Source organism: Lepisma saccharinum, chromosome 2 (assembly GCF_977018435.1).
Source record: "Lepisma saccharinum chromosome 2, izLepSacc3.1, whole genome shotgun sequence".
Lineage (NCBI taxonomy): Eukaryota > Metazoa > Arthropoda > Insecta > Zygentoma > Lepismatidae > Lepisma > Lepisma saccharinum.
The window spans coordinates 90961967-90987465 of record NC_139230.1 but is presented as its reverse complement, the minus strand read 5'-3'; the positions used below and the strand labels follow the sequence as shown (position 1 = coordinate 90987465).

General features: G+C 37.9%; 1 protein-coding gene across 2 annotated transcripts in view; it reads left to right on the top strand.

Annotated features, from left to right (window-relative positions):
• Window positions 1–25499, top strand: part of LOC145984088 (uncharacterized) — a 501971-nt gene that overhangs the window by 68233 nt on the left and 408239 nt on the right. For both annotated transcript variants that reach the window (XM_083117495.1, XM_083117494.1), the window contains exons 8-9: window positions 4825–4940; window positions 15641–15871. In XM_083117495.1, coding sequence (XP_082973621.1) covers window positions 4825–4940; window positions 15641–15871 — 347 coding nt within the window. The remainder of the gene's footprint in view (window positions 1–4824; window positions 4941–15640; window positions 15872–25499) is intronic.

Below are 25499 nucleotides of genomic sequence, written 5' to 3'. Positions count from 1 at the left end.
TATCATTAAAGTCATCAACAACGATCCGATGCAAGATCCAGGAGTAGTACGAGCAGCACAGTATTATGTCATCAAAGACAACAAACTGTACAGACGTCATCGATACAACAAGACAGAGGAACTTCTCTTGTGCATTCCACACAAATTAAAAGATGAAATTTTCGAGAAGATTCATTGCAGTGAATACAATGCAGCTCATGCTTCACCATCTTCCACGTATGAAAATTTCAGGAAAAGATTTTACTTCCCAGGATTAAAACGATGGGTGTACATGAAATCAAAAAGTTGCCTCGAATGCCAGATGTCGAAGAGAGATTTTGGACCAAAGAAGCTCACCCTTCAGACGTTCGAACCGATCGCCACCCCAGCCAGGAAGTGGGTCATCGACACGTGCGGTCCACTGCAGGCCACAGCCAACCACGGACATCGCTACGTTCTCATCTGCGTTGATCAAGTGACCAGGTACATGGTAACGACATCTATACCTTCAGTTGACGCCGAAACAATCGCCAATGCATTAATGGAACAGATCATTTTGCGATTTGGTGTGCCAGACAACATCACGCTTGATCGTGCACCAGCGCACACTTCAAAAATCATGGAACAATTGAGTCAAATATTGAACGTCAGACTCAGATTCGCAAACACAGATTTCCACGAAACAGTTGGACTCGCCGAAAGACATATTCAGAAATTAAAGCAAAGGCTGAGACCGTATGTAATGAAAAAATGTGCACAGTGGTATCTGTATCTCTCGGCCATAACGTTTGCGATAAATTCAGAAGTACACACAGGAACAAAATATTCTCCACATTACCTTATGTACGGTTACGAACCAAAGAATGCGATGGATTCATTGCTAGGAATAGATCCAAATTCGTTGCAGCACTCTAACAAGGAATGCCTAGACATATTGCAAGCGATGCGTGAAGAAGCACAGGAAAATCTCCAGAAGAAATTTAAAACCCAGAAAAAGTACTCAGACCAACACACACGGCATGTTGAATTTCAACCTGGACAAAAAGTGCTAATTTTAGACACAGTTCCGAAACGAAATGTACCTAAGCACTTCGCAAATTACTTCAAAATACATGGTACAGTTCTTGAAATGGAAAATGCCAACAGCGTACGAATAAGCTACAAGGATGGCCGAGGAAAGGATAAAATCGACACATTTTCCATAACAAGAGTCAAACCCTTCTTCGAAGAAAAGGAGAAAATACAAGAAGAAAATGATAACATCGACGAAATGTCTGCAGAACAGTCAGAAACCGAAGAGACAGAAGTCAAAGGGACATAATTCCACAGAAAGTCAAATGGGAAAGAACGTTGTCATTCCATCATTTCATCGTCATTGTCGCGATTAGTCAAAGGGGAAGAAAAGCGACGCTACAAAACAAGCAGTCCAATCGAAGCATCCATGTTTAATTAAAACCTAAATGCATTTATTTTGTTAAATCTTATCAAAATATACAGGAACTGTCCTCTTCAAAAATAGAATTTCGTGATAACCACGCCAAACTATCCTTAGTTGAATAAACTGGTTTCTTTTCATGAAGATTGCAACACTCGCCTCCTCGACTTGGAAGACAGCGATATCAACAAAACATACATATCTCCTATTACAGCGGCCAAGGAATGAAGTAGCGTGACGTCATCCTGAAAGTGACATCAAATGAACAACAAGCAACTAGCAGAAGTGACAGCAGTTTCACATGTAAACAGTTTCTCCAAAACTCACATCATATGCATTCGAAGATTACAGTGAAACACGATTATGCAAGAAACTTATATAATAGAGACATTAGAATAACGAGCATTAAGATATTCAGTGTAAATTCTCTACAACAATATGCATACGTATATTGCAGAGTATACACTCCTATTATAATTTAAATGAAATAGTGCACAAGTTATATTTATATACAGTATGTATGAATTTACGCTCGCAATAATAATATTTCCCTTATGTGAAGTATAATGATGCTAGGGACAGGTTTTATCTTCATAGATAGCCATTTAAGTATAGTGCGCACTTGAGCGTATCTGATATCCCTTAGTACACAATTTCTGGAATTCTGGTGATTCCATATATATAACGAATTCCTCATAATACATATGAGTGAGAATAGAAAATGAATTAATTTTCATAAAAATTGATAATTCTTGTGTTTCATTGCAATAATAATCATAATAATAATGCACTGCCCTTCGAAACTGCGTCACATACAGCGACAGCGATATCTTTAATAATTGTAGGGACTATCTTATTTTTATTAATTACGGCATGTTTTGTTCGTAAAATTAAATCCTGTTTTTGTTGTCGTCCCCTTGCACAACAAACAACCAGTCGACAAAAACCTACCCCTCAAGTTCGCAGTATAAATGTCACAAATGAAGAACAAATAATTCCTGTAAGAATAGCACAAAATAGACATATCAGACCATCAACAGCACCACCCCCTATTCCTTCTTCTTCCAAAGCGCTGGCTAAACAATCTTGTATCGATATCCCATCACATCACTTTGACAGTATCTGTTAAGGCACATCACCACCGACTTGCACTTAGCCAATGGATTAGACACCCTGTCCAGCAGGCAGACAGTGAACTTCTAAAGCCACCCTACAATTGGCTGAGTACATGTCGATTGGTGTATGTCCAATTACTACATTCCTATCCTTATTTTCTCTTTCTCCTTCCTTTCAATGGCTCAGACCACCTCTAACAGGTACCTACAACACCAGAGCATCGTCGAAGATCGACAGAGGAAAACTCGAGGACCAACGCCGCCAAATTGTCTTCCACCTTCTACAGAATACACCTCCAGATTAAATCCAATTTCGGAGCATCCCCCCCCCCCCCCAGATTTTGATGGACGATGGACTTGCCGTATTGGAGAATAGAAAGATGAAAGACAAGTCAAGAGGAATGTTCCGGAGGCTACACTTTGTTTGGACAGGACAAAGAAGGAACAGCATTCATTGAATGTGTGTCTATTACATTCAAATTGATACTGCTAAGACAGGACAATGCATCCAAGACGAACCTTCTGTCCCAGTTGCGGAAGTTGGAGAAGAAGTGTAAGATGTTTCTCACCTAGGACAACATGTGATTCTCCCACTGTGATCTGATTCCCAGCTTACAACACCTTAGTATAGCAGGCAAGTATTTCACGAACTTGGAAATCCATCCCAGCAGGACCAATTAGTAGTATTACATGTTCCAAACGCCAATTCACCAGAGCATCCCAGCTGCCCAGGATGTCATCAATCATTACAAGTTGCAACAAGATGTGAAAATGAAGAAGTTCGAAGAACTGGAAACGCCAAGTTCACCACTTCAATCCCTAGTGAAGTCCCAATAGACTACATGAAGTACAGAAGCTAGGTTCGTCCCAATTGTGCTATGCATTTCTATGCATGGACAAACGTGAACAGTCCAGAACACGGGAAATCAAAATGATACTGATCTGTAATCATTGCGTGAATTCTTTTAGAAGAAACTGGTACTTTCAAAATGATAAAACAAAGTGATTAAGTGAAAATAAACACAATGATATGAAATAATGTCGTATTGAACCCTTAAGTTTTGAACACAATGTGTTTAAACAGTGAACATTCTCTAAGTGATTACATAGTGTCATTATGGCATACAGTGTAAACTATGCCTTATCAAAAGTGAATATTTTTTCATTCAGATTTGTAAATAATTATAAACTTTGGTTCCAGGATAGTGTATAGTGCATCATGATTTACGTTTTCATTGGCGATGCAAAGAACACCAGTGATAACGTAATATTAAAATAATCAATTTAAGGGACAAAAACATCGTAAAAAAAGATATTGTGCTGGTAATGGTTGTGGTTATGTATTATAATCAGCTATCCTAATTTCATATTCATATGTTTAGTTAATCAACTTACTGCTCTTTGGTTCTTAATGGTATTTAGTTGTTTATGCATTATTTATGCATACTAATAAGTATTATGGATGGGTACTGGTAAAATTTTTTCTGCTTACCAGGCTTGATAGTTTCTTGATGTCCTTCTATATCGTTTTAAAGGAATTGCTAACATGTATGAACCAATAAATGATACACTCAGACAAGCGACCATCGGAGATGACGCTTCTTGACAGGGGCGTATGTTGACTTGTAGGTAAAATATTAGAAGGTGTACTTGAAAACGAAACATTACGGAGACAGAATGTTCTCGTCGGTTTGGAATGCAGACCTTACAAATTCCATTTCTTGCCTCGTCCATGGAAAGGTACCAGCCTGACAGACGGATATGAATCGACAGGTATTGGAATTTGTATAGCGAAGCAACCGAACCTATCTGAGAAGATCGGAAGGGAATTTCGGGAACAGTATTGGATTTGGTTTTGGTGTGTGAACATCGAGGAAGAAAGCGCAGGTATGTACCTGGAGGACGGAGGCGTCTCTCCAAACATAGAATGGTCTGAGCCTTGTTACAGAACCTCTCGCTAGTACCTTTTCTTACTTACACCCCGGTAATAAAATAATGAAATAAGGGAAGGAGCGAACAATATTGTAAGTTCGCGATAAAAATTGAGGTAGTACAGGAGCTTTTGCAATCTCGCCATCCCACTATTGCACTGTGTGCCCTAACTGCCTTTGTAGTAGTCAGTAGCATTAAGTGATTGACTCATGATTTTGTCACTGAAGGTTCCATTTTTTTCCCTCCTTATTGTCGTAGTTAGCAAAACGTAATAGAAAATTAGAAGATTTTAATATACGTATGTATCGCTTATTATTGGCACGCAAACCTTGTATACAATTGATTCTGATTTTATTGTTTCAGAGGATATCACTTCGATGAAGCAGAGCTTATTGAACAAACCAGGATATACTGTAAATGGATTAATAGCTTATTATCACCACCAGAAGAACTTAGTTGTGATCTTGCATGCCAGAAAGGTGAGGAATTTATCTAAAATAAAAGATAACAAGTTTTAGTGGAATTATATTGAGAGCATCAAGGGAAACAGATTTACCCATGAAATATAGTCCACCCTCAAATTAAAGCTAAATAATATAGCAGGTGAAATATGGTCCACACTTGGAAACAGCTAAATTATATTGCAGGAGGAGGGGGTGAATTCCTGCAATGTCATTGTGTCAATGTTTGGGATTAAAATATATATTAAGAAATTAATATAAAAAATTAGCAATGATCACTGAAATTGCAAATAAACCAAATTTAAAATTGCAATATGCAGTAAGATATTTTTATGAATAATCAGTATTCCTCCTATTAAAATGTCTAAAAACCAGAGATTTTGTATTTTTGAGGATACTAATCAACAAAATCTGAACAAAAGTTTCATTACAAAACAGTTTCCACCTGTCTGTTCAAATATTGCTTTCTCAGAAACTACAAGAACTAGAAATACACAATTTGGTGTACTGATACACCAACAAAACAAAACTTGAATGTATTGTAAACTAACTCTACTAATTAACAGACACATCTGTCTGTCTTATGGAGACAACAATCCATCAAAAGTGACCTGTTGATATATCAGAAATTAGCAAATGTGAGGATCTTACTTAAGTGTGAAAATACTTTTCCATTAATTGTGTGTTCAGTGTTTAACCTTTAGTGGATGGAAGGTTTTAAATGAAACCACGCAAATTATGGCATTCCAGATGGCTGGTTTCAATCAAAACCACCTCCATGTGGTAGCAATTAACAATATATTTGAATATACATATACATATAACTATAGATGATAATTCAGTTCTATCTTTTTTGTCATTTATATACATATGAAGGTACAGACATGCTCGAATTCATATTTAGAAATGATACAAAAGAGATACCTCTGTGAAACTTTTACAACCCTTCGATGTAGTCACGATCATTGTGTAGAACCCAATCCCAGTGATGTAGAAGTTATAGTATTCCTGTGGCAGCACCTGTTCTGTTGATGGTTCAAATGGAGCGGTCTATATTGCCTGAAGAATCTCTGGAACAGTTTGGAAGTGAATAATTCCCTTCATCTGTGACGTTTTTCCTGCGCGATTTATACTAAAGAAGTATTACGTCATATTTCGCGTAGGAAAGCCCTCACATTTCCTCCTTCGTAGTACGCCTTGCGTCATGCTTGCTTTGTTGGTTGTGCCAGTCGACGCTAGGTGTCTCCACCTATCTTTGCCCTGAGTTGCATTTACGAACGTGTAAGCTGAAACAGTTCCGATCCGACCGACTCTCACGTAACAGCCAGTTCCTCGCAGGGAAACGAGCGAGAAAAAGAAGGAGGATGACGTGCGATTAGTGTGGAACGGTGTCTCGCTGGACGAGACTTGCATTTTTTTTTTGGATCCTAATTGCACGTGCTCGTTTTAGACTATATCTCCGTACTTCGTATAATTACCCGAAAGTGGATTGTACTCGTAAACTTCGGATTTTGAAGTTAAGTAGTGGAAAAATTACATTTCTTGTGAGGAATCAAATACGCATGTTCCGGGTCCAGTTTGACGTGTGCACAGACTGTTTGTCGTATTATACAGGACACACGTTACCACTACTTCTATGGAACGTCTTCATGGAACCCTGATTGCGAGGAAGGTTGAGTTTCGTAATACCAATGTGAGGGAAATGACGACCGTATGAGAAAGGAGCCAAATCCTATTAGATTCTCCAGTTGCAGAGTTTGATTGACCAGATGGAATGGTTTCGAGTGGACTATTGAGGTATGTACTGTGTCAAATCCTTCCTTTTGCGCCATATCAAATATAGTGAAGTGCGTCGGGTTGAAATACTTTGAATCTCCAGTTCGAATAATTGGGAGTAAGAAGATATAAGTGTCGGGTTGTTGGAACTATGTAAAATGGAATTAATCATGTAATTGTTTGAACTGGGGCGTCGTCGTCACTATTCGTCGTATACAAAAAAAGTAAAGGAGAATTTCTAATTTTCTTAATGAAATTGAGCAAGGCGTACGTTAGGGTAATTTGTTATTGCGTCTCAGGGGGTGACAGAATACAATGAGAGATAATGTTTGTCTGGCACGAAAATAATAGTATAAAGTAAGAAGAGAGCATCAAAGTAAAATAAGGGGACAAATTGTTACAAGAAGGAATAAGAGCTTTTTATTGCGATGTATTGTTGAGAAATTTAACTTGTTAAAGATATTTGATATTACATGATTCTATGGTTTGGTTGAATATATTCTTGTTCGTTGTCGTAATTGTAACGACCTAATGTAAGAAACTATGGAGTAAACGGAAGGAAGAAATAATTGTTGAACCTATTTTTGGAAATAATCTTGTGCGATTTAAAAGACTGGTTTCTCGTTAATAATTGCTTTGATGTACATGTTTTCTTGCTGGGACGTTAATCATTCTTCGCTGCGAGATTAACGCAATAAATTCTGACTTAAGGTCACAAATGAACTTTACTCTCTCTCTTTTTTCCTTTTTTTGTTTTTGGAACCTCGCTTGCTAATGAAGAACGAGAGATTACTAGTGTTAAATGAAAAGATGAATTGATTGATCAGAGTGGTACGCATATCTTTTTGTGACGTTCCGTGTACACACCCGTACATGAATATACGCATGTATATATATATATATATTGAAAGGTTGACATAGTGTGAAATTTTCCACGATATTCTGTGACTATATATATATATTTATTATATACTTTGTTTTGCTTAGCGTTTTGGGAGGGTCTCATATATTTAAACACGTGCATCCCTTCCCCTTTTATTCATTGGTTCTCAATAGAGACTGAGGCGGTAGCGATAAACGCTGGCCATTAACCTCAACACTTTTGTGACTTTCGTAACTGGATTGTTGTTATTCGTTTCTACGAACGTACGATAATTGATCCCGGACCTTTTGCACGTTTCCTTAAATAACTTACGCTGTCTTTTCTTACGTACGCAACAACCACGTTACACATCTTAGGGATCAAATCAAAGTAACAGGGACTTAAGTCTGACTAGTATGGGGGATGGTAGAGCACCTGCCAGTCCCATCGAGCTAATGCTATATGCACCCGAGAATTGTCCTGCGAAATAATGAGAGGATTCAGCAGAATGTGTCCCCTCTTCTTTCGTAATGCAGGTTGCAGGTTATGTTACAAAAATGAACAATAATACTGCACATTGACCGCTTGTCTTTGAGGTATGGTGTGTGTTATGATAACACCATCACAGTCGTACATTAGAATCATCATAATTTTCACATTAGTGGGGTTCTGACTACACAATTTTTTTAGACCGCCAACTCCAATGATACTCTATTCCTCTCATCACTACACATGTGCCTAGTGTTGGAAGGAAGAGTCCATTTACTGGGATGTAAGTTAGGTATCAAACTAACATTTGGTATAAGCGAGAAGCACTGGTTTCATTTCATGGCATATATACAGCAGTGTTGCCACTATTATATCTTCAACTCACATATTTCACTTTTACATGTAATAATGAGAACAAGAGAACCCTTTAACAACATGCAATAATTAGGGGTCCAGGAGGAAATACCCAATTTAAAAAAAATTCCCGAAAATCATGAGTTTAAGCCGGCCCCTGTAGCGGAGTGGTTAGCACATCGTGCTATGAAGCTAGGGGTCCCGGGTTCGAATCCTGGCCTGGGCATGGACATTTGTGAGTGTCCATTCATCAATTTCATCACTCATCCCCATCTTCGCAAATTAGCCAAAAGTGGCACAAAAAGCGAAGTAAAATAAAGCAAATTAAATCAAATCATGAGTTTAAGAAATGTTACATAGTTTCTTTCTTTATTTTTCTTCAAAATTGTGGGATTGGCATTACATGACCTCAAGGAGTAGTCTTTTGTCATGCTTTCCTGCAAATTTGGTTCATCCATCATCAATAGGGCCGACGTTAGAAGCAATTGTTCTATTTTTATCCCCGTAAGCTGGCAACACTGACACTCTTTTTATACATTATTATTTTTTTACCCAAGAAATATCAGCCTATTTTCAAGGAAATTTTTCATTTTTGGGAATGTACTACTGCTACATACTATATTTTACAAAACACTTTGGTCTATTTTGGTGGCCACAGGACTTTGCGGAACACCAATTTATAAAGAAAGAATCAATCTTCTTCTTTCTTTAACTTTCATTATTGATTGAGACAATGTAAATTTCACCTCCTATAAAAGCCATGTCATTCTGGAGGGAAAAATGATTTCATCTCTCTATCAGATGTCTGCAAATGTGATCCATTACATACCCACAGCCCACTCGCCGTAATGGGAAGAAATACCCACCCATTCCTACCCTGTGCAGCTTGTAACGTGATGATTGTGTACGTAAGAAAAGATAGTGAAAGTTATTTAAGGAAACGTGCAAAAGGTCCGGGATCAATTAACGTACGTACGTCAAAACAAATAACAACCTATCAGTTACAAAAGTCGCGATTTGTTGAGGTTAATGGTCAGCGTTTATCACTGCCACCTCAGTCTCTAATGAGAACCAATGGTAAAGTAAAATATGCCCGGATATAGGGAACCCATCAAAACACTAAGTCAAAAAAAAAAAAAAGGAAAAAGGAATAAATACATTCACAGAATATCGTGGAAAATTCACACTAGAAGACAATACAAGATATATGTATCTATATCCACATATGTGCATGTATATGGACCGTCTCCAGAATCTGTAACAATGCTAATCAATTAGTTCACCGTTTCTTTCAACAATAGTAACCTTTTTGTTTTGTTTTACAGCAAAGGTTTCAAAAAAATAGAGTAAAGTTCATTTGAGACTTTAAGTCTGAATTTATTATGTCAATCTCTCAGCGAAGACTGATTAACGTTTCAATAAGCAAACATGTACATCAAACAATTATCAACAAGGCTCCCATTTTAACTCCCACAAGATTATTTCAAAAAAGGTCCAACAATTATTTTTTGTATTCTGTAGTTTCATACATTAAGTCGTTATAGACCCAACCACAAACAAAAACGTATTCAACCAAACAGTCGATGCAAATAACTTCAAATTTTTAAACAAGATCGATTCTCAACAATTCATTATAGTAACATTCTTTTCCTTCTTTGCAACAATTTCCCTTCTTTTACTTTGGTGCTCCCATTTACTTTATATTTCTTTGTGCCGATCAAACATTATCTTCAATTGTATTCTGTCACCCCTGAGATGCAATAATAAGTTACGCTAGTGTACGCCTTGCTTAATTAATATTAAGAAAATTAGAAACTCTCCTTTACTTTTTTCCTTTTGTACGACGAATAGTGACGATGACACATTTGCCCAACAATTATGTAATTAATTTAATTTTGCATGATTCCAATAATTCGACGCTTATATCTTCTTCTTTCCAATTATTCGAACTCGCGATTCGGTTCGTAAAGGTACATGAATCCGACACACTTAACTTTTTTTCGTATGTCACAAAAGAGGGATTTGACACAGTACATACCTCAATAGTCCACTCAAAACTGTTCCATCTGACCAATCCAACTCTGCAACTGGGGCATCAAATAGAATTCGGCTTCCTTCTCGTCCAGTTGTCGTTTCCCTTGTGAAGTATCAGGAAACATCCGTCAGCTTGCTTCTCAATCAAAATTCCGTATACTGCTCCATGGTGCTGGTGACAACGGGTACCTCGCAGTACGCATCAAACGACCTGTCCTCAGGTCAAACGGGACACACTTCTCGCACGTTAGATTCCTCACAAAAAAGGCAGTTGTTCTGCTTCTTAACTCCAAATGGCAGAATTGAGAAAAAGAAGTCATTTGGGTAGTTGGCCGAAATACAGAGAGAGAGTCCAATACTATTGCGTGCAATCAGAGACAGTATGCAAGTCTCGTCCAGCGAGACATCGTTCCACGCTAAACACACGTCATGCTGTCTCTCACACTCTTTTCCTCCTAGCCACACTGGCTGTTTCGAGGAAGTCGGCTGGGTCGGAACTGAATGAGCTTGCACGCTCGTAAATGCAGCACTGGGCGAAGATCGGTGGAGACACCTAGCGGCGACTATCACAACCAACGAATCACAACAGTGACGCAAGGCGTAACGACGAAGGATAAAAAATGTGAGGTCTTTCTACGCGGTGTTTAAACGTAATGCTTTTTTATTACACTCCGCGCAGAAAAACGTCACAAACTCCCCCAATTAGCGAAGAAAAAAAAGGAATATATGTATATAATAATAACAATAAAAATTTGGCAAAAAAGGCACATGAACTATCCAGACATAGGTATACCATCCCGGGAGCACCTGATATATATAAATAAGCAAACTTCCCTTAGGCAAAAAAGAAATACCCAAATGTATGTGTTAATTACCCATTCGTTGATCTGTTTTAAGGAAACATAAAAAGCACACAATAAATAAGATCACACCCACCATGTGGGAATATATGCAAACAAGGTACCTAAAAATATATATATATATCACACACAAACTGATTAAAGTAAGACTAGATTAGATAATATCAAAAATATGCACAATATTGGTAACCAATTTAAATACAATAGATAATATAGGTAATAAATACTCTATAGAAGTGATCGTGAAAAAGGTGAACATGAATAAGTCGATTGCAATCGTAAAAAAAAGAAAGATGAAAATGACCATACAAGATGAAAAGTTAACATTACAAGTAAGAATACCCTTTATATGAGGTATGAGAATATAAACACCATTAAAAAAAGGCTTTACATCCAATTAAACATTCAAGTTTGACAGTACACTCAATATAAATATACCTGTTACATAACACTTGGTATTGGAAAAAGAAGGTCCAGATAAACACTGTCAGGCGGAGAATTTCTCAAAAACAAAGGAGACGTTTTACTATCAAGGTAGTATTCCAGGAGAGTAATATGTTGGTTTTTTCCCATTTTGATGCGTCAAATGATGATTCCAGGGTGGTACACTCAATATATCAGTTTCCTCAAGAAACATGAAAAATAAACAAAAAAAAAGACGAATTAGAAGAGAAAAGAAATGGAAGAAAAAAAAGGATAGGAAAGGGGAGAGGAAACCTAAATGGAGGGGAATACAATAAGAAATAGGAGCACCAATTACACTTTTTGATAAAAACAGTCATCCTAAATATACTCCAAAAAATTGCAGTAAATGATATACAATAACAAATTATTCTCCAAAGGAGTTATGATTGAGATTTGATATGAAATGATAGTCAAGAAACCAAAATATTACACATGAACACAATTTAAAGCATGTGAAAATACTAAACATAGAAAAGCATATATACACCAAAAAAATTGTATAAAATATATATATCTTCAATAAACTCTTAAGATTCTAAGACAAATACACAACCAAAAGACAAGACCTGAGGTTGTGATATTCCATATACTTCTTACATGCGGGAAACTGTGTCATGAGGAGAGTAACGAGTGGGAGGGAGACGACGTCGGCAGTGGGAAGCAGAGTGTCCAGTTCGACGGCAAAAGTTGCAGTATAAAGGTTGAAATTGGTGAGGAGGGCGATGTAAATTCTGAGTGGTCTCATTCGACAGGCGCGAGTCTAAAGTTTCGTTTGCGTCCCAGTCAGTCGCCAGCATGCGGTGGAACAGTGAGGAGCATGCATTTGCCATTGAGGCCTACTTTACGAACGGATGTTCTGTTATCGCAACTCAGTGCGCCTTCCGAAAGCACTTTTATGTAGCCCCATTGGGCCCTGTCCCGGACCGGAAATCAATTGTTACCTGGGTCACTACGTTTAGACAAACCGGGAGTGTGACAAGACGAAGAACAGGAGCCCCTCGGCCCATCCGATCACGTGAGAATATTGAGGCAGTGAAAGCTTCAATCTTGCGACCACCACGGTGTTCTGCGTGCAAACATGCATCTGCCCTTGGACTTTCCGATCATTCAGTGCAGTGCATTCTGCACGATGATCTTCATTACCATCCCTATAAGTTGGCGATTGCGCAGCAACTATCTGAACGCAACTTCACTTCTCGGCGGGGTGCATGTGAGGCATTTCTCTAAAACGTTCCAGAGGACGCGATTGTGTTTTTCAGTGATGAAGCCCATTTTCACCTTAGTGGATATGTCAACAAGCAGAACATGCGCTACTGGGCCGACACCAATCCCAAGAATTGCATCAACAGCCTTTGCATTCACCTAAAGTCACAGTGTGGTGTGCAATTTCCTCCGCTGGGATTGTTGGTCCCTGGTTTTTTGAAGAAAATGAGGTCACAGCGATAGTGAATTCTGACCGGTATGTGAACATGTTGGAGGAATTTGTGTTTCCACGACTAGAGGAATTGGATTTAGGGGACATTTGGTTCCAACAGGACGGAGCAACGGCCCACACTGCAAGGTCATCGATGGCTGTTTTGCGGGAACACTTCCCGGACTCCCTCATCTCGATCAGGGGCGATTTGGAGTGACCAGCCTGCTCCCCCGATTTAGCCCCTTGCAATTTTTTTTTGTGTTTTTTTTTTTTAAATCCCATGTTTATGTTACCCGTCCAAGGACCCTCCAAGACCTGAAGGCCAACATCCGTCAAGAAATTGCTAACATTCCCGCTGATATGCTGGTTCGGGTCATGAAGAACGCCAGAAATCGGCTTCTTCAGTGTATGGACAATGGGGGGCATCACCTCCCTGATATGATTTTCAAACCTGTGTGAAACGTAACTTTAGATATGTACCTCCAGTGTAAAAAAAACATTAAACAATTCTAATTTATCACATGGGTTTTATTGCATTCTGAAATAAGGAAGTTATGTTGCCGCACCCTGTATGTTGTTTAAACAATTTAAAATACTCTGCATATTTTTGCAAGAATATTGTTTCGATATCCGGTGTTTCTTGTGCATGCATCATGTAGAACCTGAGTTGCAACTGAAATCACACATCTTGTCAAATACGGATCTACCCTTACACATATTTTTTTCCTGTCTTAAATTTGTAATGCAATATTCATATCATAAATGCTTTCGATTTGTGTGTGAGTAGGTTAAAACTAACAATGTCTTCTAAACCAACATGTATTTTAAGTGTTTGCCAGGAGGAAAGGTTTAAAAATCTTTAATCGAATTGTTGAAAATGGTAAATCGATGGAATGTTGTTTTATTCATTTTACCAATACATTTACCAATACTTCTGAATCTAATCTTTACAGTGGTGTAAGATACATATTATCATTTTCTTTGATGAACGCTGTCACTTACAGCAAAATGTAACCCCCACTATCTGTTTCTAATACTAACTACATGGGGAAGATATGGAGAGTGCACCGGAAGTGACATATACTTTATCTGCATGTAGCCTTTTGATTGTTAATTCTATGATAACTATAATCAACAATTCCCTCTTCCTAGTGAATATAAAATATTATGGATTAAGTGACACATAATTTTCCTCACCTCAAATATTGTAAATCCCTTCTAAAAGATTCAATCTTGAATAGAGAAATATTTGATCTCTTATTCTTTTACACATGCACAACATTTAGAATTGTAGGAACTATAATATATATATAACAATTGTCCTGAAATGCCATAATTCAATATGAAATAAAGATTTATGTGGAGGGGGGATAACTTAATCACACAGTCTCGCACATTCACTCATTCATTTAAATAGTTCAAAATGTAACAACAATACAACAATACTAGATGCTCATACATCTAGTTACAAATAGTGCACCTTATTTAGAGAATAAGAGTACAAACAACCTGCACACTGCTGTCATCGACAGTCAATAAATTGGCCAGTCATTTGCTCAGAATTACTGTACTCTCTGTTTAGTAACAAAAGGGGTGATAGTTTGCAGAAATATATTGTGTATTGTTATGCTCTTCATCAAAAATGCATTTGACCAACCTCATTCTAGAGAAAGACGAGGGTGGAGGAAACACATTGGGTCAGATTCATTGCCATCTTTTCCAAGCACTAGCAGGGCTTCCGTGCATAGGAGAGCCTGTTTTGTCATGACTATGGCAGAGAGTAAAGTCTCTGAGCACCTAAGACTGATGAGTGGATGTTATCAGGTGTGGCACTACACATTGACTGTGTGCTCCTAGTGGGTGACATAAAATACTGCAAACCGTCACTAGAGAGCAGATCCCTGCTGCGAGAGTTACAGTTATGTCAGGGATGTAAAGCATGATGCTCGACTGGCAGTGAAAGCTTCCCCCCCCCCCCCACACACACACTCACACTCACTCACTCACTCACTCACTCACTCACTCACTCACTCTCTTCTCTCTCTCTCTCTCTCTTCTCTCTCTCTCTCTCTCTCTCTCTCTCTCTCTCTCTCTCTCACACACACACACTCACACTCTCTCTCTTTTCTCTCTCTCTCACTCTCTCTCTCTCTCTCTCTCTCTCTCACTCACTCACTCACTCTGTGGGGGGGAGGAAGCTGTGATGATGAGGTTTAGCAATAACGAATTTACTGGATCATCACAGTCCTCATGTAAAAGTTCTCACTTGCATTCAACACCAGGCTGTTCTAAATCCCATTCTAGCTTGATTCTTGACACTTGAAGGAAATTGTACTCTTTGTTGTTAATATAGAATTTCAGGTGTACCATAGTAACTAATTTAGTAAGTTCATGTATGTAAAATGTACTTTTCTGTCATACACTTCTAGTGATAGACATTCAAGAGTTAATTTTCCATCCACAGTGAATGTTGATGAATTATGGCAGAGAAGCTTAGAGAAGGAAATTCCTGCAGATTCAATGGTGGCTCGTGATGTCACAAAGAAGAAATGGATGGCTCTGAGGCATGCTGCAGCTTCAGTGTACAGCAGCAAAGAAGTTGCATGTGTAATTGACAGCACAGTTCACCATATTGACAAAACAGCGATTGTTGTCTGTGAAGGTGTAGGAAATCGCTACAACTACATTGATATTGGTAAGTATATTGTGCATGTAGTTTTAATATAGGTGAGTTGCAGTGCTTATTTTTCAAAATGTCTTCCTTTATTTTTAGCCTTAACTTTTTCTTATAGTTCCAATAAATTTTTGTAATTACATGTTCATTCATTTCTATATACCATACTATTTTTTTTTCTAGTTGTAGATTTTCTAAATTATTTGTTCCTAATGTCAGTATTTCCGTGACAGAGTTCCAAATGTGTATGTTGAAGATAAGTAGCTGGGAAGTTGTCTGAACCACAACAGAGAGTGAGAGGGGAAACACACAGAACATCAAAAGCAAGTTGGTTGCATGTCTGAGAATACTTTTACAATAACATATCAATTCTATAACAGGGTGTTTCATAAATGCATAAATGTCTATGAACAGTGATTGGTTGAGAAAATAGTTGAAGAAGCAGTTTGTGTATGGTTCTCTACTGCAACCACACATTATCCTTATGATCTTTTATTAATTTTATTTTGAACACCCTGGACTTTTGTATCTTTTGCTTCCAGGATTTAAGTGTAATTGAAAATTACATACTTTTATGATCTTTCATTTGTTGAAAGTGTTGAAACAGATAATTGAGACACAAGAAATTATGATGTGTTTGAAATGCAATGGAGATAAAGATAGCAGATATTTCATCCAGAGCGTTGGCTAATAATGACGAAAATATATACTTTTATTATGAACAACTGTTCTTCATCATACCATGTTTAGTGTTACACTTTCAGTTCACAGGAAACACGAACTAAAATACTAAAAGCAAGTTGAAGCTGTTTTGTGTGTGTGTAATTTTTATAGGTTCCATGGGTACTAATCAGAACCAGACATATTGATGGGTCATTGCTCATATATTCTTGAATGAACTATGAAAACTACAAATGGACCATCAATATTTTTTAGCAGCAATTTTCAACCACTAAAATTGTCAAGCCCACCTTCATATTTATAAAGAAGTTTTAACATAAGAAACTAATCTAAAAATGATGTTTAAAGGTTCAAAGGCAATGCCCCCTCCCCCCCTGTGGTTGCGCCATTGTAGCCAACTTATCTGGTGCATGAAGAGGCACTTTATCCAAGGTCATGACAGTATTGAGTGTTTCTGAAAAAAAAAAAAAAGAATCATAAGAAAAACACAATCAGGAAAGAAATTTTAAACTGAGTGTCATTGACCAATGAACATTAAAGAGGATTGTGACCAGGTACAAGAAAGCAACTGCTGTGAACATAACGTTGAAGCTGTATACATGTTTGCTGAAAACCATGTCTACAAAAACTGTGAGAGGGGTACTGCATGGATGAGATCCAATTGCCAATTTATGCCAGTGGTGATTTCTGAAAATTTCACCTGGTTTACTGCAGCAATTTTTATTTATTGTATATTTTAATTAGATATAATAGAAATAAAACACAAATGCAGGCATGCTAGTTAAACGAAAACATAAGTCTGACAACCTCAAATTTCCAGCAATTTCTGTAAATATGAAAAAGTTGTTTTGTCTGTGGCAAACCAGATAACATGGGAGAATATGCCATTGGAGAATACCAAACCAAGTGTAGGACCAAGACTGTCTCATGTCAACTGTAAATCATGGTAGAGGGTTAGTCATGTGTGAGCTGCCATAACATGCTATTCTACAAGCTCATGCACAGCTTGAAAGGAAGATTTAGAAGGAATAAATGCCTTGATTGTTTATAAAGAAGTAACCAGGAAAAAGATGCAGTGCCACAAGCTTCTTTTGCAACTTGTAGAGGAGCTAAGAGAAGCCTTCCTTCAACAAAGAACACAAAACAGTGTCTCCCAAACAAACGAAAGGAAGACTTAAGAAGATTGGAAATGTTGCCAGTGTCAAGTACTCTACAATTGTAAAAGAAGCAAAACGTGTGACACATGTTTGCAAGAAAGCAGTTTGTGGTCAGTGTTCGAGCAAAGTATTAAGTGTATGATTTGCTGGTGATAAAATGGTAAAATTTAGTATAAATATTTCATATGCAAATAAAATAGAAGAAATTATTACTACTATTAATATTGTAATTAATATTAATTCTATTCTAGTCTAGAATATAAAAATGGATGTATGTGTGTGAATGTGTATATTTGTTTGTTCTGGCATAACTCTTGAACACCTGGAGCAATTTCAACCAAACTTGGTACACATATCACTTGCAATCTGGAAAGAATACTTTTCAGGTAAGACACCCCTGGCACCCCTAGGGGTGGGGTGGGAAGGGGTGACATGTAAAAATAATCCAAAACGACCTATATTAAATTCCGCGCAAACAGATATCCGTGACTATGCAATCCCGCACAGCGATAGTGTTTCTCTGGTTGTCTAACATTCAGGCTGTGTTGCGAAAACAACTGATATTAGTGTGGAATCCATAGTTTTCGTGACACTCCCAATGCGGTTCAACTTCAAGTTTATCACCTATCAGCATGGGGGGTGAGAGGGGTTGAAAAATAAAATGCCACAAATGACCTAGATTAGTGTCAAATCCATAGTTTTTGGAGTCGCTAAGCTAATTGATGACATTCACGATCACATTTAAAATTAGTTACATTTTACACTATAGTTATAATTCATTATTTTTCTGTCTAATACAAGATTGGGATAAATAAATACCTGGGCAATGCCGAGTAATCAGCTAGTATAATCAATAAATATTGTAACTTAAATGCCTTTAGAAATATTTTTCTGCAGTACAATCAGAGGCCTGCACAAGACCTGGAGCAGACTCGTTCGCGAGACATCGCTCCTAAAATACCATGCAACCTGCGCAACACCCTCGCTTGAGCAGCTTGTATGCCCACCTGCACAGATCGTTCCTGGCAGGCATTGTAGACCCGGCGGGTACCCGCAATCTTACGATACCTAGTAGGTCTCAGTTCGTTCTTTCCATCAACTGCAGACCCCTCCTTCTGCATGACGTAGTTGCTTCGAGTAGGAACTCCACCGGTCGCACACCTGTCTGCAAGTGTTGCCAACTGCAATAGATTTCCACTACTTAGGAAGGGAACTGAAAGCCACATCGCCAATGAAATGAGATTTCAGAATGTTGCTAGTTTTGCCCCCCCCCCTACACATTGAAATAGGTTTTCCGTGGTATAGGCTCCATAAGAATATGTCGTAAACAACCAATAATCCAGGGCACTGCTGGAACATGTCACGTTCGACGCCGAGGTCGCGAGTATAGCAACACACTGTTCTACTGCGAACACCAGACCCGTAGCCAGACAGGGTCCAGGGGCATTGCCGTTATCCTCCCCCCCCCCCCTTTCTGAAATTTGGTAAACTACTTTGTAAAATTTGTTTGCAGCGACGAGTGAAAATGTAGACTGTAGAAATTATTTTACTCAAAACTTGATAAAGGTTAAATTCACAGAATACAAAGAACAGATAGGCGTAAAATGATTTCATTTGATTTACGAGCCGAAGTAAAAGTAGCAGGTAGTAATTAGAATATTTTCTCTCGGCTTCAGCTATGAATGGGAAGATATTGAAAATATATTGTAAGGATTTGAACAATATTTCTAGATTTTCTGTGTCCTATATTAACTTAATGATTAGACTACACACATATATAATTTACTTTCATATAATACTATTAAACCTTTGAAAATGGACTTGGTTTATGAAGCCCTCCCTGATAACCCATGAGACCCCCCCCCCCCCCCCGCCAACCAATTCTGACTACGGGCCTGCAGAGGCGCGACCACGAATTTTCTTTTGGAGGGGCAAGTACCTGGATAAACATGCCAACAATAACAATAATAGTAATAAAGTAACATCAAAGGCATTATTATTCTCATAAATCATGCAAAAAGGGGGTGGGTAGAAGTCGGTTCTAACGCATTTGTGTTGAAACAAAGAATTTGAAACATTTTTTTTCAACACCTTAATTTCACATTAGCTAGTAATGGAAAACAAGCACACAAACTGTTTTTGAAAGAAAGGAAGTGCATGAAAAATGCTTTCCGAATGTTCATATGGCATGTAAAATTTTCATGTAAAATATTTTCTTTTCACGTATGAAACATGAATTTGAATTTGAATTTAAAATTTTGGGTGCGTCAACACTAAGGCTATTTTGGACCCGTCACATTATACGGGGTCCAGCCCCTTATCGTTACACATAACTCTAACGTTGCAGAACTAAAATCATAAAATATTAAAATCTTCTGACTTTCGTTAAAAGCTGAGGCTGTAAAGGAGCACTCGCACGGATAAGGACAAAACACAGGACAACACAAAAAAATTATACTGGCCATGGGGCCAGTCGCCAGAGCCTCGTTATTCTGCAGTCCAGGGTGTACTACGTGGAAGACATATGAAACATGGAGCGACGTAAAATAAGAAAATATGCAACATGTTAACACTAAATTGTGTACGTATTCAAAGTTTCTTTAATGCATATTTAAATACATTACATAATCAATTAATCAATCTAATAACAAACCAACATTGATAGCAATGTTGGCATTGGGCCGCCATGGCATTCTCTGTTTTAAAAAAGTTTTTCATTTAGATCGTTCGGCTCCCAGGGCCGACCTCAGCTACCCCCTAGCTACGGCATTGAACTTGATTTGACTGTATAATATACTTTAATATATTTCTACTGTCATAAAATTTGAAATCAGGGGAGCAATTGCCCCTCTGTTCCCCTCTGCAGGTGCCCTTTGTCGTCTGGAAGGAATAATACAACAAATATATGAAAACTAATTCCATCTTGAGTAGCCTTTATCCTAGTTTTTCTTGTACTTTAATGTTTGCCCCCCTTGCCCAACCCCGCTAGACTTAATTTTCGTCGAATGTTAATTAGCAATGCCCCCTGCCCCCTGTGGTTGCGCCATTGCGTGCCTGGTTAAGACACCATGTAATGAAAAACAATTAGTTTTCGATGAGGAGTTTTTTGTTTGCCCGATCATTCATTTAAATAAATGAAGCTGTAATATTGCGTGCATTTCCTGGCAATAAGATAAAAACTGCTTACAATGAACTGAAATCGTTAAGTATTTACTGTAAATTCTCCTTAAATCAGAGAGCTCCTCCTAGGACTTCGTAGGATTTAGGAGCTACATAAGTAGGCAACACTGGCTGTAGCTGTCCACGTGGTGAAGAAACGCCTGGAGCGACACGCTGCCGGAGGGCTGTTTCCTTCCAGCAGGTTTTGCATGCGCCCGGGTCTTGTTGAATGCCCAGGTACCTTGTAAGCGCAGAGCGTCTGGAAGACGAAGAACCCGGGTAAAGACGCAAGTCGACTCGTTGCCGTGGGCAGGCGAGCAGGTAAACCTGTTCTCACGGGGCAAGAAGCACGGGTAGGCAAAAGCTACACTTTGCAGCACTCTGAGTACAATATTAGTAAATTAAGTTGTATTCAATATCCTATTTTTACAAGCCTTAATGGTGTGCAACACACATTAGCTATCAAAATGACCGCTAATGACACTTCTAAGTATACATATAGCTTCAGCCCTCTAGTGTTAACTCAGCAACTAAAAGAGCTTTCAGAGTGTTACACTCCCTTTATAGGCTTTAAAATTTCTACCACGTAGTATTAACACTTTCCCTGCCGTGGCCATGTTTTCACGCTGAAGAGAATCCAACATTTCTCTGGCGTGGGCGTGTTTTCACACCCAGACACATGTGCTTTGTCTGAGCTATGCTGCCACCTAGCTGCTGAACACGTGATTGCAAAATCTTTCGCAAGTGTTGAGGGAAGATCGCTCTTGACCTTGGAAACATTTGAGTCATTGTTTTGTGAGGTGCAAGTCTATTTTTATCCCCATTGTTGTTATTGTGTTCCAGAGCTCCATGTGTTTGAGGTAGAAAGAAGAATGGCTTCTTGAAAGGGAAATCAGGCGATGAAGTTGCAGGATTTTGAAAGAGTAGTAGTGGTGGTTAATAGGGGGGGGGGAGCAATTGCCACCCCACTTTTCATCACTTTTGCCCCGCACATGCTAAACCTTACAAAGGGAAATATACTGTCTTTGCACCCCAGTTTCGGAACCCAATCGCCGCCACTAAAGTGAATGAAATTTGTGCTGATGAAGAAAGTGAAAATGAAATCTATATTCACGAACTTGATGAAATTCAAGATGTAATATCATCTAATGGATCAGACGAAAGTGATAGTGATGATACTGTGATCTTACCCCCAGTGCATAATACACATATTGCATGGACAAATTACTAACTACTAAAATTGCTAAAATGCTAAAACTGTTACATTATAAATGTATGCTTTCATTGATCCTCTACTGATATTTACACTTTGTGTAACAAAAGATTTCATCTTTGTTGCTGTTGCCAAACAAAAAGAAGAAATATGTTTTTTAGGTTAATTTTGTTTAAATTTCCTGCCAGGATAGAGACAACAAGTTCGTAATCTTGCCACCAGTGATAGAGTTAAGTCTGTCTTAACAAACACTCATTTTTCCACATCTTGACTACTGTGACACTGTCTACTCTGAATTATCAGAGAATCCAACTCATCATGTGCAATAAGTTTAAAATGCTTGCATCCAGTTTATATTCAACATCAAATACAGAGATCACTTTCTATGAACAGGTAAACTTATTTAAATAGACAGATTGACGAATGTACTCAATCTTACCATACTCTATAAAGCAATGACCTTAAAATAACCTTCTTATCTCTAAAGCAGATTCTCAGTCCTTTCTGACTCTCATAGTCTTAACACCAGATACCAAGACAGATCTCAACTGTCCATTCCCCTTCACAACTCAAATTTCTACACAAATTCCTTCACTGTGTCCACTGACCATCTGTGGAACAAGCTGCCCATGTAAATTTAAAATTCATCCTAAATATCTATTTTTAACAGCCAAATAAGATATTTCTTATCAAGCAGCCCATCAATTTAAATGTAATATGCATACCAACTGCAGAAAAGGACACTGATATCCATCAACTCCTATATATAAGTGTGGCCTAGCAATTCAAATTTTATATCTGAGAATTGCAATTTGGATGCTATCGAAATTAATATTAACAACTATACATAAATATAATTTGGTGGAAATATTTGTTTATATATCAACATATTTTTATTAGGAATAATTATTTTAATTTTTATGTAGACTAATATAAAGGCATTATTTTAAATGAAAATATCAATGGAAACCATGACAAAAATCCAAATGAGATTAATGATTGATTTGGTGTTTTAAGGCCACTTTATGCACAGTAAGGCTAATCGTGACTGGACCTACAGTTTAAAGTGGGATCTGAACCACTATGTGCCTCCACCGGGTATCAAACCTGGGACAAATGAGAATAAGCTCAAGATGTAGGTAGTTATACTAAGGAACAATAAAAGTAAGCATATTAAACTACAGAGTTAAATGGCAGGATTTCGCACTATGCTTGTGCTGGGGATTGAACCCAAAACCTGGCTGATGCAAACATGACAAGCAATTTCAAAGGACAGCTTTAACCAAAAGTTATTTCAGGTTATTACATTTTCTGCAAATAATTCAACTGGAAATAAGAAAACTAATGTGTGACATGTTCGAAATTAGTGGTCTCAAGTTCCAAAATGCAACTAGACTATCTGGTTCTGTGAGTAGACTCAGAACTTTTGTCCACTAAACAGCTGCTTCATTTGACAGACAGTGCAGTTCACTTGAGCCCAGTATTTTGTTATTCTTTTCTCTCGAAGTTCTTGAAATATGTGCTTAAATATTTAGTAAGGTGTGGTAAAATACATAGTTTGTAAAAAGATAATATTTATTGAAAATTCCCACCCATGTTATATTTATTTTGAAACAAAAAAATTGCACTTGCTAGAAGCACCGAATATGATTAAGTAAACGATTTGATTTTTGTTATTTTCTACCACTTTTGTCTAATTGTGACGATGAGGATGAGTGATGAAATGATGAAATTGATGAAGGAACCCTTATGAAGAATACCCAGACTGGTAATGAGCCAAGTGATATTACTCAAAGTCAGAAACCACTATTTTTATTCTACCTATGGTAATACATAATTTTGACTGTGTTATTACTTTTCCACATAACATCCAGATCGGTCAACACATTTGCGCTACCCTAACAACAGCTGGAAAATGGCACTCTTGCAGAAGTCCGTTTTGGCATGACGTAACCACCCACGAACCTCATCCTTCACCTTGTCATTGTTGTCAAACTTGGTACTCCGAATGCTGTTCTTCAACAGAGTAAACAAGTAAAAGTATGATGGGGCTTAGTCTGGGATGTAGGGAGGGTGGGGTATTAGCTCCCATCCCATCTTTTTAATTGCCCCAGGTGTATGGGGACAGGCATTGTCAAAAATGACATTGTGCTTGTGATAATCAAGAGTCTTTCTGATGTCCTGTATAGCACTGTGTCCAATGTTCAGATAATGTGCAATTTTTCCTACAGTTATCCTCCAGTCACTTTGGATAAGCTCATCAATCCAGTCCATGTCGTTGTGCTTGGATGCGTTTTCAGTCTGCCACTATGAAACTTATCCACAATGTCTGTTACCATCTCTAAAATGTTTCATCCACCTTTTCACTGTAGCGTAACCCATACTGGCATCTCCATACAAGTTCTGTAAACACTGATGAATTTCTGAAGCTCCAACATTTTCACTAACAAGAAATCAATGACAGCACGTTGACGAAACAAACTATCTGTGGACTCAATTTTTCTCCTACCAACAGCACTGACAATGAAAGCATGCATGCTCCAGCATGTGGTTCATGCAGTGGACAACAGATGGCTGCACCTATTATATGTGTGGTTTCAACCGAAATGGTCAAGGGCTGAAAGAAATGGAACAAAGCTCACGACATTTAGTGTGTGCCTTGTATTTCTCATTTTTCTGGCCATCAAAGAAGAGAACTTTGAGACAGGTTTTGTGAAAAAAGCTATTTACTAACTGCTAGGGTTTCATAATGGTAATTTTTAATCACTACCACATTGGAAAACAATGTTTGCCTTTCATACATTAGTACTTTTGTTTTTTAATTGAGGCATAATTTGGAGCTTAAATTTTCAGTGTGGTGACTAGATTTAATACATTGTGATTGAACAGTGCTTCACTGTTACAGGATAGCTAGATGGCATGGATGATGTTTCCGGTTTTAAGTCTTGTCGCTCTAATGGAATACAAACTGAAAGTAACATTCAGCATAGGATCAGAGCTACTGAGGCAGAAAGAAAATGCTCCAACAGAAATTGTAGTAGACAAATGCATATTTGTCAATTGTGGGTCAGCCTGGAACACAGTACTTTGAGATTGGAATAAAGAACTACATATATAGCATCATGAAGCCCTTTCTACCATATTAAAAATCTGTGAAAATGATACCCTGGATCTTAAAGCTTCTATGTTGTTTAACTTGGTAGTGCTAGAGGCTTGAACTGCACTGATTTGCCAATTTCAGTGGAAGTGGAAAGATGTTATGGTATCGCACTGTTGCCACATGAAAAAATTTACCTCAAAACATCAAGAAGAAATGTAGCTGTAGTTAAATTTTTGCTACAAGCTACAATAATTTTGTAGTGAAGTTACAGCTACAATTTAAAAAAAAGTAGCACCGCTACAATTTAAAAAAAGTAGCACTGCTACAATTTTTTTAAAA